This window comes from Manis javanica, chromosome X (genome assembly GCF_040802235.1).
Source record: "Manis javanica isolate MJ-LG chromosome X, MJ_LKY, whole genome shotgun sequence".
Taxonomy (NCBI): domain Eukaryota; kingdom Metazoa; phylum Chordata; class Mammalia; order Pholidota; family Manidae; genus Manis; species Manis javanica.
Window position 1 is genome coordinate 39,968,136 of NC_133174.1, and position 16,574 is coordinate 39,984,709.

A 16,574-nucleotide genomic window follows, 5' to 3' on the forward strand; every position below is an offset into this window, starting at 1 on the left:
CTCCCAACTTCTCCTCTACCATCTCTGGGACTGAGAGCACTGCTCTTTCCTCCTTCTCCCCTACAGTCTCCTACAACACAGATTCTCCTCCTACCTCCTCCTTCACTGCTAACGTATCTTCCAGGAGCATGACCTGTCTTCCCAATAACTATCTCTATTTCTTGAGGGCATCCCATAGGTCATCACCCAGCTGCCCCAAGCAACACCAAGAAAAAGACATCCCACAATCCTGGCTGCTACATGGCCACTCGGCCACGGAGGGCTAATTTCACAGCTTCTTGTGTCTCCACCCTTCCCTACTTCTAGAGAAGGCCCCACCCCTCTAGGAGGTGTTGTGCCCTAGACCAATTCCCCACTAGGAGCTCCCCAATTGGAAGCCCCACAGATAGGGGGCTCCCAGGTGAAGCTGCACCCTCTACTGTTACAGCCACTGGGGCCTCCCTACCATCCGCAGGGGTTTCTGGGCATCTCCCTACCATCTCTAGGGTCAGCCCACCCAAGGGTCACACCCTTAAAGACAGATTTCGGGTTCAGAGATCCTGCTGGCTACCACCAGATGTAACTCCATGGGGGAAATATTTTCCCAGCCCAGGGCAAAACACCCTTGAACTGAAATCAGTCAAAGAGGAAAATAAAGTGGGAGAAACCCGTTTATTGTTTACAAGCAGTCATCCAATTCCGCTCGCCCCTGTCTCTCAAGACCCAGCTGCAGAAAAAGGGGCACCACCCAACCTCTCAGGTCCAGATATGCCCTTGCTCCCTGTGTGTTACCTATTGATATGGAGATGACTACTTCTCTCCACACCTTGGAAACACCTATTGATATGAAAATACACTAAGTCCAGGTGAGAGATTCTGGAAATATTGCAGTTTAACCCACAGTGTATCGACATTCATTCCTTTTTTTTTGCTGAGTAATAGTCCATTGTATGGATATTACCATAATTTATTATCCATTCTCTTTTGGTGAACATCTGAGTTGTTTCCAGTTTTAAGTTATTACAAATAAAGTAAGCAACAGCTCTTTTCCCCACTATGATGGTTGCCCTTTGATTTTTGAAGCTCCTTTCAGAGCTGGGACTCAACATTTATCTTAGAACATATGTATTCAGAATTCCATCCCTCAGTATTTAATCTGGTCCTTGAATTGCTGATATTTCCTGAGGGGCTATGTGCATGCTAAATTGATTAAAAAGGGCTTCCAGACATTACTTCTGCTTACTTCTTATGGCTGCCTTTTTTTTCCCGCCTTTTTGGACATCCCACTAACATCCTCTTTCCCTAACCCCTATCGAAGCAAGCATATTTCTTAGGCCGTTTAACTGCAGGACAAGAGATACTGCAGAATTCAGTCCATGGGGGCGCTGATAATAACTGTATTAGTAATTCATTCTCCTTTAAAACTTCCCTGGCGTTATTCTTGTTAATGTCAGTTCTAGGGGAATTACTATGTAACAACTGAGCTCACTCAGTACCTAGATACATACTGTGGTATTCTATGGATATGGAAGTCAGTGTGTTTTAAAATATTTGAGAAGTGGTTTCTTTTTCTTACTAAGAACATCCAGCTTATAAACATGTGAAATGAATACTCAGGTTTCTGGCCTGAGAGTGACTCGTTTCCAGCAGCAGATTTCCCAGCTAATAGAGCAGGCTCTCTCAGCACGTAGAAGTCTGGAATGTGACTCAGGAAGAGTTCTTAAATATAAAAGAAGCTTTTTCACCTATTGACATTCTCTTATGGTTTCTAGTACCTGATTTCCTGTGCCTTTGGGGCTATTCAAGATATCTTCAATCTTTCTACTGTTGGTTTCTTGATGTGGGCAGAATTTACACTAGTTTAACTATCCTTCTCCAACAATCCTTCACTTTTTAAAGTTGTCTGTCTCTTAGAAACTAAAGCACATATTTCTCTAGAAAAGAAAAAAACAAAGATAAAAATTTCTCAGCAGAAGTTGTTTGACCCCTTATTTTCATATAGACAAAATTTTTCCATCTTTTTTTAAAGTATCCTTTCCTATAAGCACTCTTCCAAAGACAAATGTCACTTCAGAGCTACTCTGGCTGAGAGTAGAATAAGCTGATGATAGTTACGTTATTTTAAAGATGTTATCATCCTCATCCTTTCTACTTATATGCCAATCTCTTTATTACACAAAGTGCTGCTGCTTTCCAATAATATCATGCTTTTTTGTAAACTGAACTAAAAGACTTGTTACTGCCTCTTTTTCATTGTGAGTTGATTAAATGAAAAAACATAGCGTGTGGCATCATCTGTAACATATGACAGATTACAGTAGATTTTGTGTATTTTAATTCCTTTCCTTAGCTTTCCTCAGTAACTTCGTTGTATCATAAGTAAAGTATAGATGTCTTTGATTCATTAAGATAACCATACCTAGTCTCTCCTCCTCCCGTCTCATCCTATATATGAATTGTTTATATTATTGGACATGGTTGAAAGTCTGAGCAGAGGCTGAAGACAGATTTTATTTATTCTTGGTTCCATATTAACCTTAAGAGACTATGGCTTGCCTCCTTGTTTTGATGTCCTAGAGCTTCAGGTACTATCATTTATGGTTTGTGAAGAGTACTCTTGGACTGCATTGGTGCCTCTGCCTTATGGTGGTTTTCCATTTATAGGTCAGCATTGCTTGTCCTGAGAGGATGGAACCAATCACAAAGATTTCTCATATCCCACCCAGTCGGTGGGCTTTAGTCTGCAACCTGTGCAAGCTGAAGACAGGGGCTTGTATTCAGGTAAGTCCCCATGAGAAGTGGTTCAGGTAAGTCCCCATGAGAAGTGGTGGAGTGGGCTAACACCAAATTGACTGGACTCATCCTCCCAGGGAGTGTATCCTATTCACTAAAAGGTGACTCAGGAGGCCTCCTACTCACTCCTAGGGCTGTGCCATTTCTGCTTTGGACTCTTCAGCTTATTCTTTTCCATATCCATAGTAGTAATTAATTTCCATCATTTGCTGTCAGATTTGATTAGGTGGTTCTAAAGCTAGATGATACCATCCTCGGTGGAGAAAAGCCATAACTCTAAAACAAGCAGGCCTGTGAACTTGTGTGTCTCACCTACTGACTATGGATGGATTCTGGTTCCAGGATGATTTAATGGATGACTTGGTGGCTGGACTAAATGCAACTTATATTGGTAGGAAAGATTCATCTGAATGAATAAATTATGGTGGGTAGGTTTGAAAGTCACTCTCCTAGGCACCTTTGTTACATATGGTAGTACAGGTAAAGTTTTCTGAGACATCTAGGGCACAGAAATTTAGCTGCTTGACATAGACATAGTAGTTAGTGCACCCAAGAGCAGCAGTCTGGGGGTGGGGTTGGGACTAGGAAAGGCCATTTACCTCTGGTAAGGCAGGAAGGCTGAATCTTCCTTTACCAGACCTCCTGCGAAGGAGCTACAGGCTGGTTGTAGATTTGCCTGCTGACCTTCTTTACAGAAAAGCAGCTATATGGTATCATGGTATCATAACATAGGGACAATGGCTCTAGGTATTAATGAATGTGAGGTTCCTTGCTGTCTGGCTCATTTTGTAGATTTCTTGCTCCAGACCTGGGATCAACCACTCCTCCAGGTAGCCCTGGTTCTTTTACTGGGAAATGACATTTAAAGAACACAAACTGGACCCCAAAGACCCTTTTAACTTTTTTAAATTCACTTTTACATTTAACAGAATTGGATGCTTCATCTCACTTTTTTTCTTTTTTTTACTTTTTTTATACTGACATAATTTAACTCCAGTACTTTAGTAATTGTAAAGGAAAAAAATTTAAAGGTAAACTACTCCCACGGGGTCTACTACCTTAACACATTACCTGTTTGTGTTTGTCTAAGTTCTCTTCTGGTTGTTCCCTATACAGGAGCCCCTTGAGGGCCAAGGTTGTACATCATTCTTCTGTAAATTTCCCCCAGCACAAAGGAGAGCACCTGCCTATGGTCAGTGATCCATTAGTGTTTATTGAATAAATATATCCATATTTAATTGTATTATAGATCATTTTGTAATATGCATTCTACCCACTAAAAAATAAAATATTTTCCATGTTTTCATAATTATTAGTCACTTTATAATAGCACATTGAATTTATATCTATTAATTTACTTATTTTCCTTATTGTGGAACCTGCATTTTCCCCCTATTTTTTCTGTTTTTTTTTTTTTTTGAGAGGGCATCTCTCATATTTATTGATCAAATGGTTGTTAACAACAATAAAATTCTGTATAGGGGGATCAATGCTCAATGCACAATCATTAATCCATCTCAAGCCTAATTCTCATCAGTCTCCAATCTTCTGAAGCATAATGAACAAGTTCTTACATGGTGAACGAATTTTTACATAGTGAATAAGTTCTTACATGGTGAACAGTACAAGGGCATTCATCACAGAAACTTTCGGTTTTGATCACGCATTATGAACTATAAAGAATCAGGTCAAATATGAATATCTGTTTGATTTTTATACTTGATTTATATGTGGATCCCACATTTCTCCCTTTATTATTATTATTATATTTATTTTTAATAAACTGCTGAAGTGGTAGGTAGATGCAAGATAAAGTTAGAAAACATACTTTAGTGTTGTAAGAGAGCAATTGTAGATGATCAGGTGTGTGCCTGTAGACTATATGCTAATCCGAGCTAGACAAGGGCAATAAAACATCCACAGATGCAGAAGCTTTCTCTCAAAACAGGGGGCGGGGTGAGGTTCTAAGCTTCACCACTGTTGTTCCCTGATTTCTCACCTGATGGCCCCCCTGCGACTGTGCCTGTCTTAGGTTGTTCCTCCCTTGAGGAATCTTACCCGTCTCTGGCTAACCAGTCATCTTCCGGGGCCATACAGGGAAATGTAAAGTTGGTAAGTGAGAGAGAAGCCATATTGTTTGAAAAGGTTAGCTTTTTACTTCTTTGCAGATTTATGCCCTGTGGCTTCTATGCCCAGCACTTGTCTCAAGGTGTCTTTACCACCTGGAGGAATTATGATAACTCGGTAAATTCGATATGAGGCACGAATTCTATTTAAGGGTTGTAATTAGGAAGGAAGAAGAAAAGCTATAGAGGTAGCATATAGAAGAAAACATGGGAGGATTTATTATTTCTTTGATATATCTTCTTGTAGAGTACCTTAAGCATGTATAGGTTTTAAACTACTAACTAACTTACGCACACATATTAACATAATAGGAATACAGTGACATAAACAAAGCAAATCTATAATTACCAGCCATCTCCAGTGAAGCCAAGAAAACCATTTAGGCACCCTAGGCATTTGTGAAAATTTGTCTATGATATGATGGATATTGTCCAACTGTACTTGAACAGTCTGAGAGAAATCAGACAAATTAAAGCAAACCATTTCTGGGATCTGTTCACATCCCATATGTTCTTTTAACCATACATAGTCTATAGTCGTAAGATTTTGGAGTGCTACAACTTGCACCCCTCCCAACTCCTGGTTGAGTTCCAACAGTACAGATCCGGTCAAATTCGTTGTCTCACTGTATGCACATGCCAGTCTAGACATCTCCCTCCTCATTCCAATGGCAAGTCCAGGAAACGGTGGGGTGGACGCAGCCACAACCGCAGCATCGCCCGGATCCCTGTGGAGGCTTTTTGATGATCATCCCCCCGGCACAAGTCCTCCAGAGAGTGCTGATGCCGGAAGCTCCTCCTCATATCGTATCTTAGTTCATTTTCTGGGTAGCCAAGCTAGGCCTTGATCTTCTGCATAGAAACAAACAGACCCTTTGCCCACACTTTGACATGCCCTCTATACCACTGTGTAGGACTCATTGGAGGTCAGCACACAGGAGCTGCTTATTTTTTTTTTTTTATTAAGAGAAAGTCATATTATCAGAAAAGAATACCTCCATAGCTGATCATCTGACACCCTTTAAGTGATCAACATTAAGGATATTTAAAGCATGTGTTAATTTTTGATTTACCAATAGTTTTATCCTATCAAGGAGTAATCTCCCTTTTCTTTCTTTCGTTTTTTTTTTAACCTTTAATCTACACTTACATTAAGAATACTATTGTTTACTATGCTCTCCCCTATATCAGGTCCCCCCTAAAAATCACATTACGGTTACTGTCCATCAGCATAGCAAAATGTTGTTGAATCACTACTTGTCCTCTCTGTGTTGTATAGCCCTCCCTCCCCTTTCTCCCTCCCCCCCATGCATACTAATCTTAATACCCCCCTTCTTCCCCCTCCTTATCCCTCCCTGCCCACCCATCCTCCCCAGTTCCTTTCCCTTTGGTACCTGTTAGTCCATTTTTGGATTCTGTAATTCCGCTGCTGTTTTGTTCCTTCAGTTTTTCCTTTGTTCTTATACTCCTCAGATGAGTGAAATCATTTGGTATTTCTCTTTCTCCACTTGACTTATTTCACCGAGCATAATACTCTCCAGCTCCATCCATGTTGCTGCAAATGGTAGGATTTTCCCTCTTCTCATGGCTGAGTAGTATTCCATTGTGTATATGTACCACATCTTCTTTATCCATTCATCTACCGATGGACATTTAGGTTGCTTCCAATTTTTGGCTATTGTACATAGTGCTGCAATAAACATAGGGGTGCATCTGTCTTTCTCAAACTTGATTGCTGTGTTCTTAGGGTAAATTCCTAGGAGTGGAATTCCTGGGTCAAATGGTAGGTCTGTTTTGAGCATTTTGATGAACCTCCATACTGCTTTCCACAATGGTTGAACTAATTTACATTCCCACCAGCAGTGTAGGAGGGTTCCCCTTTCTCCACAGCCTCGCCAACATTTGTTGTTGTTTGTCTTTTGGGTGGCAGCCATCCTTACTGGTGTGAGGTGATACCTCATTGTAGTTTTAATTTATATTTCTCTGATAATTAGCGATGTGGAGCATCTTTTCATGTGTCTGTTGGCCATCTGTATTTCTTTTTTAGAGAACTGTCTGTTCAGTTCCTCTTCCCATTTTTTAATTGGGTTATTTGTTTTTTGTTTGTTGAGGCATGTGAGCTCTTTATATATTCTGGACGTCAAGCCTTTATCAGATCTGTCATTTTCAAATATATTCTCCCATACTGTAGGGTTCCCTTTTCTATTGATGGTGTCTTTTGCTGTACAGAAGCTTTTCAGCTTAATGTAGTCCCACTTGCTCATTTTTGCTGTTGTTTTCCTTGCCCGGGGAGATATGTTCAAGAAGAACTCATGTTTATGTCTAACAGGTTTTTGCCTATGTTTTTTTCCAAGAGTTTAATGGTTCCATGACTTACATTCAGGTCTTTGATCCATTTTGAGTTTAGCTTTGTATATGGGGTTAGACAAAGGTCCAGTTTCATTCTCCTACATGTAGCTGTCCAGTTTTGCCAGCACCATCTGTTGAAGAGACTGTCATTTTGCCATTGTATGTCCATGGATCCTTTATCAAATATTAATTGACCATATATGTTTGGGTTAATTTCTGGAGTCTCTAATCTGTTCCACTGGTCTGTGGCTCTGTTCTTGTGCCAGTACCAAATTGTCTTGATTACTATGGCTTTGTAGTAGAGCTTGAAGTTGGAGAGTGAGATCCCCCCTACTTTATTCTTCTTTCTCAGGATTGCTTTGGCTATTCGGGGTCTTTGGTGTTTCCACATGAATTTTTGAATTATTTGTTCCAGTTCATTGAAGAATGTTGCTGGTAATTTGATAGGGATTGCATCAAATCTGTTTATTGCTTTGGGCAGGATGGCCATTTTGACGATATTAATTCTTCCTAGCCCTGAGCATGGGATGAGTTTCTATTTGTTAGTGTCCCCTTTAATTTCTCTTAAGAGTGTCTTGTAGTTTTCAGGGTATAGGTCTTTCACTTCTTTGGTTAGGTTTATTCCTAGGTATTTTATTCTTTTTGATGCAATTGTGAATGAAATTGTTTCCCTGATTTCTCTTTCTATTGGTTCATTGTTAGTGTATAGGAAAGCCACAGATTTCTGTGTGTGAATTTTGTATCCTGCAACTTTGCTGTATTCCGATATCAGTTCTAGTTGTTTTGGAGTGGAGTCTTTAGGGTTTTTTATGTACAGTATCATGTCATCTGCAAATAGTGACAGTTTAACTTCTTCTTTACCAATCTGGATTCCTTGTATTTCTTTGTTTTGTCTGATTGCCGTGGCTAGGACCTCCAGTACTATGTTAAATAACAGTGGGGAGAGTGGGCATCCCTGTCTGGTTCCTGATCTCAGAGGAAATGCTTTCAGCCTCTCGCTGTTCAGTATAATGCTGGCTGTGGGTTTATCATATATGGCCTTTATTATGTTGAGGTACTTGCCCTCTATTCCCATTTTGCTGAGAGTTTTTATCATGAATGGATGTTGAATTTTGTCAAATGCTTTTTCAGCATCTATGGAGATGATCATGTGGTTTTTGTCTTTCTTTTTGTTGATGTGGTGGATGATGTTGATGGATATTCGAATGTTGTACCATCCTTGCATCCCTGGGATGAACCCCACTTGGTCATGGTGTATGATCCTTTTGATATACTGTTGAATTCTGTTTGCTAATATTTTATTGAGTATTTTTGCATCTACATTCATCAGGGATATTGGTCTGTAATTTTCTTTTTTGGTGGGGTCTTTGCCTGGTTTTGGTATTAGGGTGATGGTGGCTTCATAGAATGAGTTTGGGAGTATTCCCCCCTCTTCTATTTTTTGGAACACTTAAAGGAGAATGGGTATTATGTCTTCTCTGTGTGTCTGATAAAATTCCGAGGTAAATCCGTCCGGTCCCGGGATTTTGTTCTTGGGTAGTTTTTTGATTACCGTTTCAATGTTTTTGCTCGTAATTGGTTTGTTTAACTTTTGTGTTTCTTCCTTGGTCAGTCTTGGGAGGTTGTATTTTTCTAGGAAGTTGTCCATTTCTTCTAGGTTTTCCAGCTTGTTGGCATATAGGTTTTCATAGTAGTCTTTAATAATTCTTTGTATTTCTGTGGAGTCTGTCATGATTATTCCTTTCTCATTTCTGATGCCGTTGATTTGTGTTGATTCTCTTTTTCTCTTAATAAGTTTGGCTAGAGGCTTATCTATTTTGTTTATTTTCTCAAAGAACCAGCTCTTGGTTTTGTTGATTTTTGCTATTGTTTTATTCTTCTCAATTTTGTTTATTTCTTCTCTGATCTTTATTATGTCCCTCCTTCTGCTGACTTTAGGCCTCATTTGTTCTTCTCTTTCCAGTTTTGATTATTGTGATGTTAGACTATTCATTTGGGATTGTTCTTCCTTCTTCAAGTGTGCCTGGATCACTATATACTTTCCTCTTAAGACAGCTTTCGCTGCATCCCACAGAATTTGGGGCTTTGTGTTGTTGTTGTCATTTGTTTCTATATATTCCTTGATCTCTATTTTGATTTGTTCATTGATCCATTGATTATTTAGAAGCATGTTGTTAAGCCTCCATGTGTTTGTGAGCCTTTTTGTTTTCTTTATAGAATTTATTTCTAGTTTATACCTTTGTGGTCTGAAAAATTGGTTGGTAGAATTTCAATCTTTTGGAATTTAGTGAGGCTCTTTTTGTGAGCTAATATGTGATCTATTCTGGAGAATGTTCCATGTGCTCTTGAGAGGAATGTATATCCTGTTGCTTTTGGGTGTAGAGTTCTATAGATGTCTATTAGGTCCATCTCTTCTAGTGTGTTGTTCAGTGCCTGTGTGTCCTTACTTATTTTCTGACCGGTGGATCTATCCTTTGGGGTGAGTGGTGTGTTGAAGTCTCCTAACATGAATGCATTGCAGTCTATTTCCCTCTTTAGTTCTGTTAGTATTTGTTTTACAAATGCTGGTGCTCCTGTATTGGGTGCATATATATTTAGAATGGTTATATCCTCTTGTTGGACTGAGCCCTTTATCATTATATAGTGTCCTTCTTTATCTCTTGTTACTTTCTTTGTTTTGAAGTCTATTTTGTCTGATATTAGTACTGCAACCCCTGCTTTGTTTTCACTGTTTGTCTGAAATATGTTTTTCCATCCCTTGACTTTTAGTCTGTGCCTGTCTTTGGACTTGAGGTGAGTTTCTTGTAAGCAGCATAAATATGGGTCTTGCTTTTTTATCCATTCTATTACTCTGTGTCTTTTGATTGGTGCATTAAGTCCATTTACATTTAGGGTGACTATTGAGAGATATGTACTTATTGCCATTGCAGGTTTTAGATTCGTGGTTACCAGAGGTTCAAGGTTAGCTTCTTTAGTATCTCACTGCCTAACTTAGGTCGCTTATTGAGCTGTTATATACACTGTCTGGAGATTCTTTTCTTCTCTCCCTTCTTATTCCTCCTCCTCCATTCTTCATATGTGGTGTGTTTTGTTCTGTGCTCTTTTTAGGAGTGCTCCCATCTAGAGCAGTCCCTGTAAGATGCCCTGTAGAGGTGGTTTGTGGGAAGCAAATTCCCTCAGCTTTTGCTTGTCTGGGTATTGTTTAATCCCGCCATCATATTTAAATGATAGTCGTGCTGGATACAGTATCCTTGTTTTGAGGTCCTTTTGTTTCATTGCATTAAATATATCATGCCATTCTCTTCTGGCCTGTAGGGTTTCTGTCGAGAAGTCTGATGTTAGCCTGATGGGTTTTCCTTTATAGGTGACCTTTTTCTCTCTAGCTGCCTTTAAAACTCTTTCCTTGTCCTTGATCCTTGCCATTTTAATCATTATGTGTTTTGGTGTTGTCCTCCTTGGATCCTTTCTGTTGGGGGTTCTGTGTATTTCTGTGGTCTGTTCGATTATTTCCTCCCCCAGTTTGGGGAAGTTTTCAGCAATTATTTCTTCAAAGAGACTTTCTATCCCTTTTCCTCTTTCTTCTTCTTCTGGTACCCCTATAATACGGATATTATTCCTTTTGGCTTTGTCACATAGTTCTCTTAGTGTTGTTTCGTTCCTGGAGATCCTTTTATCTCTCTCTATGTCAGCTTCTATATGTTCCTGTTCTCTGGTTTCTATTCCTTCAATGGCCCCTTGCATCTTATCCATTCTGCTTATAAATCCTTCCAGGGTTTATTTCACTTCTGTGATCTCCTTCCTGACATCTGTGATCTCCCTCCGGACTTCATCCCACTGCTCTTGCATTTTTGTCTGCATCTCATCCCATTGCTCTTGCATTTTTCTCTGCATCTCTGTCAGCATGTTCATGATTTTTATTTTGAAGTCTTTTTCAGGAAGACTGGTTAGGTCTGTCTCCTTCTCAGGTGTTGTCTCTGTGATCTTTGTCTGCCTGTAGTTTTGCCTTTTCATGGTGATAGAGATAGTTTGCAGAGCTGGTACGAGTGACAGCTGGGAGAGCTTTCCTTCTTGTTGGTTTGTGGCCTTCCTCTCATGGGAGAATAGCGACCTCTAGTGGCTTATGCTGGCAGCTGTGTGCAGACAGGGCTTCAGCTATCTTCCCGGTTGGTTTGGAGTTTATCTCCGCTGTTGCTGTGGGCGTGGCCTGGCTGGGGCTGCTCCTCCAAAATGGTGGAGCCCCCCTTCGCGAGGCGCTGGGTTCTCGCAGGTGTGGATGTGGTCTGGATGTTGTCCTGTGTCCTCTGGTCCCTATTTTAGGAAGATTTGTCTTTGTTATATTTTCATAGATATATGTGGTTTTGGGAGGAGATTTCTGCTGCTCTACTCATGCCGCCATCCTGGCTCCACCCTCCCTTTTTTTTCTGTTTTAAAGGATGATTTTTTACCACAGTTAGTAATTGACAGTATGACTATGGTGAGATACAACACTGGCCTTGACCTTAGCAGACCTGAATTTGCATTAAAAGCCCTCATTACCACATTCTGCCCTCTTTTATAGTCATTTATCTATGAGTTTTATCTTCCCTAGTAGACTGTAAGCTCAGACTGTCTCATCCATAGATCCCCCACACCATTGACATGGAAAAAGCATTCTTATTTTTATTACTTAGAGTTCAGAGTCTGCATTTTGTAAAGATCTTAACTAAATTTAAGACTCAGATTTTTTATTGTAAGGAATTACATTTATTTGACAAATATCTGAATAATTGTGTGCCAGGCACTGTTATAGGCACTTTAAATTTATCAATGAACCAACAAAGAACCTTGCTTCATCAAACTCACATCTTAGTTCAGAGCAATAGGTAATAAGCAATAGATATTAAATAGCACTTTAGAAGATGGTAAGTGCTATGGAAAGGAAAAATGTGAAGTATGATAATATGGGGGTTTGGGGCAGGGGTCATGTGTTGCAAGTTTAAGTAGAGTGGTCAGAGTAGGACTCATTATAGAGGTGACATTTGAACAAAGACTTGTAGTTGAGAGAAAACAGTGCAGATCCTTGGGTTAAAAATGTTCCAGGTAGATGCATCAGCCAGTGCAAAAGCCCTGCGATAGGAGTGGTTTGAGCAACAGGGAAGAGGCCAGTGAGACTGGAACAGTGTAGGAAGAGAAGATCAGGGAGATTACTTGGGGACTTAATTGGTTAGAGCAGGGGTTGGCAATTTTTTTCTATAAATGACCAGATAGTAAATATTTTAGACTTTCCAGGCCATACAGTCTCTGTTGTTACGTACTCAACTCTGTAGCACAAAGGCAGTCCTAGACAATACTTAAGCAAATGAACATGACTGTATTCCCATAAAACTTTTATGGACTAAAATTTTAATTTCATATTATTTCGTACATCATGAAATATTCTCCTTTTGATTTTTTCCCACCATTTAAAAATGTAAAAACCATCCTCAGCTTCCTTATTAGCTTGCAGGCCACACAAAAATAGGCAACTGGCTATATTTGGTCTGTGGGCCATACTTTGCCAGTCTCTGGTTGTAGGGCTTCCAGAGCTCTTATGAGATCTTTTGTTTTTACTCTGAGTTTAAGGGGGAGCCATTGGCAAGTTTTGAGCAAACAAATGACATGATTTGATTTATGTTTTTAAGGGATCACTTTTGTGGAATGATATGATGTCTAAGAACAGGGTACTGTGGAGGTTAAAGATAAAACAAGAGTGATTAATCATGTTGAAGCTGAACGATGGTATATGAAGTTTATCATGTATTCTCTTTGCTATTCTATAGGTTTTTTAATTTACACAGTAAAAAGTTAGACAAGAATAGACCCTCTGGCAGTTGTATTTACAATAGATGGTGAAGGAGGGAAGGTTGGAAACAGGAAAAGCAATTAGGAGGCTACTACTGTAAATCCATCAGAGATGGTGGTAGATTAGACCAGAGTGTTGGCCCTAGAGGTAGTGAAAAGTGGTTGAATTCAGGATGAGTGTTGAAAGGAGAGCCAACAGGATTATATGGATTGGATATGAGGTATGAGAGAAAGATAAGAGTTGGGTGTGCCTCCAGGTTTTTGACAGTGGGAAGTGGAAAGTTGCCATAAACTGAATGTAGAAATCTGCAAGTAGAACAGATTTGGGAGAAAAGGTAGTAAGTTCAGGTTTAGACATCTAAGTTTGAGATGTCTATCAGATATCCTAGTGGAAGTGTCAAACTGACAGTTGTCTATGTGAGTTTGGCAAGTTTTGGACTGAAGACGTACATTTGGGAGTCATTGACACATAGTTGGCTTTAGACTGAATTGGGTAAGATCACTGAGAGAGTGAGTGTAGATATCGAAAGGAGAACAGTACCAAGCACTGGGCCATGAATCATTCCAGCATTAAGAAGTCAAGGAGACCAGGGAAACAGGAGGATAACCAAGAGAGTGCAATAACCTAGAAATCAAGGGAAGAAAGCATTTCAAGAAGAAAAAGATCAGTGGTATAAAAATGCAGCTGAAGTAGGATGAGGACTACAAATTGACCCCTGAATTTAGCAATGTGATGGATGATTGGTAATCTGGGTAAGCAGTTTAGGTTGGTGTGGTGATGGCAAAAGCTACATTGCCAGGGGTGAAAGCAAAGAAATGGAGTAGGGACAATTCAGCAAGGTAGGGGAAAGGTGTCTTTTATTTAAGATAGAAGAATAACAAGTGTCTATGTGTATTTATTCACATATGGGACATGGCAATCTGTCTGCAAAGGGACTGATGCAGTGAGAAGAAATTGCTGGAGCAAGTTTTTCAGTAGGTGAGGGAGGGTGGAGTGAAGTGTGCAACAAAAGGAGAGCACAGGTAGTTCTTCCTGGGTACAGGCTTGAAGGCGGTGTGTGTAGGTGCAATTGGTGTGTTAGGAAGGTGTGTTGGTAGGAATCTGTGGAAGTGTTCTTTTGTTTTAATTTCCTCGGTGACATAGGAAGCAGGATCACCAGCAGAGAGTAAGGATGTGGGTGAGGTCTGGAGGTCTGAGGAGAGGAAGGTATGAAATAGTTTTCTGGTTTGGGGAACTGCAGTCTGAGTGCCAGGCTGCCTTAATGACCCTCCCCACAGGAGAGAGCGAGTGAACTTTAGGTGACCTTAAGTATGGTTATATTTTTCTCTACCTACAGTCTGTTTATAGTAATAGAATGGTCTTTGTTTTCCATAGCTGAAACCTAATTCCTCTGTGGGAAAACAAACCAAAACTTTTTTTTTCCTTTTAAACCACCACTAAGTAAAGTTAATTCCAAACCCATTAGTAATTTAGTATCTTGTTCCCTGTATGGGAATCAGAAACATTGTGAACAGATACAGTAATTCAGCAGGGGTCAAGTTTTATTAGCATCATTGTTCTTTGGAGGTTTATTTAAGAGTCTTTGTGATTAGTAGCATATTTTGGGTATTTTGCTTTATAAACTGTTTATGAAAGTTTCTTAACTAACTGTGAATGGTGCTCATTCTTCCTATCTCCCAGCAGTGTCAATACCCACATCTATCCTCTTCTTTTGGTTTGGAAACATTCATTGGGTGAAGATAGAACTAATATTGGTGGGCTCAGCATCTAGACTAGACTAGAAGATAGAACTAATATTGGTGGGCTCAGCACTAGAACCTTTCTCCTGATCATGAAGGCTTCTGATAATCCAGAAATGGATCTTAAAGACTGAGTTCAAATCAGATGCACCAGACAGCTCTGGATTTTGCCTAGACCCTGGACACAGTTCCTCCAACTGCCAGCTTTCCAGTATTCCTACAGTGTCCTTATATATGTTGTATTCAAGCTCTTTTCAGTCTAGATACTGATACTTTAGACCTTCACTGAGAAGAAAAAAAGAACAGTGATTAAGAATATGGCCTTTGGAGCCAGACTTCTGGGATTCAAATCCTGGTTCCACCTCTTGCTTGTTAGGCAGTCTTGGAGAAGTTACCTACCATATTTGTGTCCCAGTTTCCACATCTATAAGTGGAGATGATAATAATACCCACTTAAGAAGGTGGTAAAGAGCTTAGCACAGTGACCAACAGAGAGTAAATACTCAGTAAATGTTAATGGTACTAATAGTTGTATGTATTGTTCATATTATTATTCCCTGGAGTCAATCTGACTTTGCTAATGGAAAGCCCTAGCATTTCATCCAGCCAAACTGAGTAGAATCATCAAATATTTGGTACTGGGGTAGGTGTGCCTTTCGATATTAGAGGAATGTGGTCATGTCTAGAGTCACCTGCAAGTATATTCAAGTCAAGATAAATCGACTTGATAAATCAGTGAACCACCTAAGTTTACTGTTAGGCTGATATGAATTTGACTATGAGAGAAACAAACTTCTTTTTAAAAACGAATGAAAATCCTCAAGTGGGGAAATGCAAGAATACCTAATCAGTGACTGTTAAAAGTAGTACTGATAGAGAAAGAGATAAATGTTGAGATTAAAGGGTACCAAAACAACAACAGGAGTGAAGCACTTGAATATTTTTCCCATATATTCCAAATTTTATTTGTCAGTACAAATTGTTCCTGTTCTAAGACATTTATGGTGCCTGCCTTCAGGAGTTTATAATCTATTGTGGGAAGCCAGATATAAACATGGGAATAGTGAAAAAACACCGAGTGTCTCCCCTTAGGCCTGACAGACCCTTTGGAGTGAGTGATCAGAAGAGCTGGTGGCCACTGTCGATGCTAAAGTTTAAGTATACAATGGCTGAAGTATGTTTCATAGGCTGGAACTGAACCACTTATGACATTGTTTCAGTGGCCAAGTTTTGAGAAAATTGCCCTACCACCCTTATGTCTGTTCACAGATTATTGGGGCTTAAGGGCAACCAAATGGGCAGTGTCCTGCAGCAGGACAAGAACTGCTGAGGGCATATGCTTGGTGTTCCAGGCTGGTGTCATCTGCTTTTGAGAAAGACACTCTCAGGGGTTGGAAGGTAATGAAATATTTCTTTAAAGAGGCAAGAAGCACCTTAATTCCTAAATCAGTCCCTGGTGTTCTTTTTCAAAATTTCTCATTCCACAGAAAAATCTCCTTACAAATGTGAATGTGTAAGGGTAGCATTTTCCCTCTAATGAAAGTATTTTTAAAACCCATTTCTCTTCTACAGTTTCTGAAGAATATGTAGAAAATTATTTCTTTTTCCCCTTTTAAAAGTAAATAAGCCAAATGAGGTATCACTTCATACTCACTAGGGTAGTAATAATCCAAAAAACAGACAATAACAATTATTGGCAAGAATGTGGAAAAATTGGAACCCTCATGCATTGCTGGTGGGAATATAAAATGTGCAGCCACCATGGAA

At 39.7% G+C, this 16,574-nt stretch overlaps 1 protein-coding gene across 4 annotated transcripts in view; it reads left to right on the forward strand.

The window, feature by feature from the left end:
• Positions 1–16,574, forward strand: part of JADE3 (jade family PHD finger 3) — a 192,951-nt gene that overhangs the window by 166,359 nt on the left and 10,018 nt on the right. For all 4 annotated transcript variants that reach the window (XM_036996398.2, XM_036996397.2, XM_073227589.1 and 1 more), the window contains one exon: positions 2,644–2,760. In XM_036996398.2, coding sequence (XP_036852293.2) covers positions 2,644–2,760 — 117 coding nt within the window. The remainder of the gene's footprint in view (positions 1–2,643; positions 2,761–16,574) is intronic.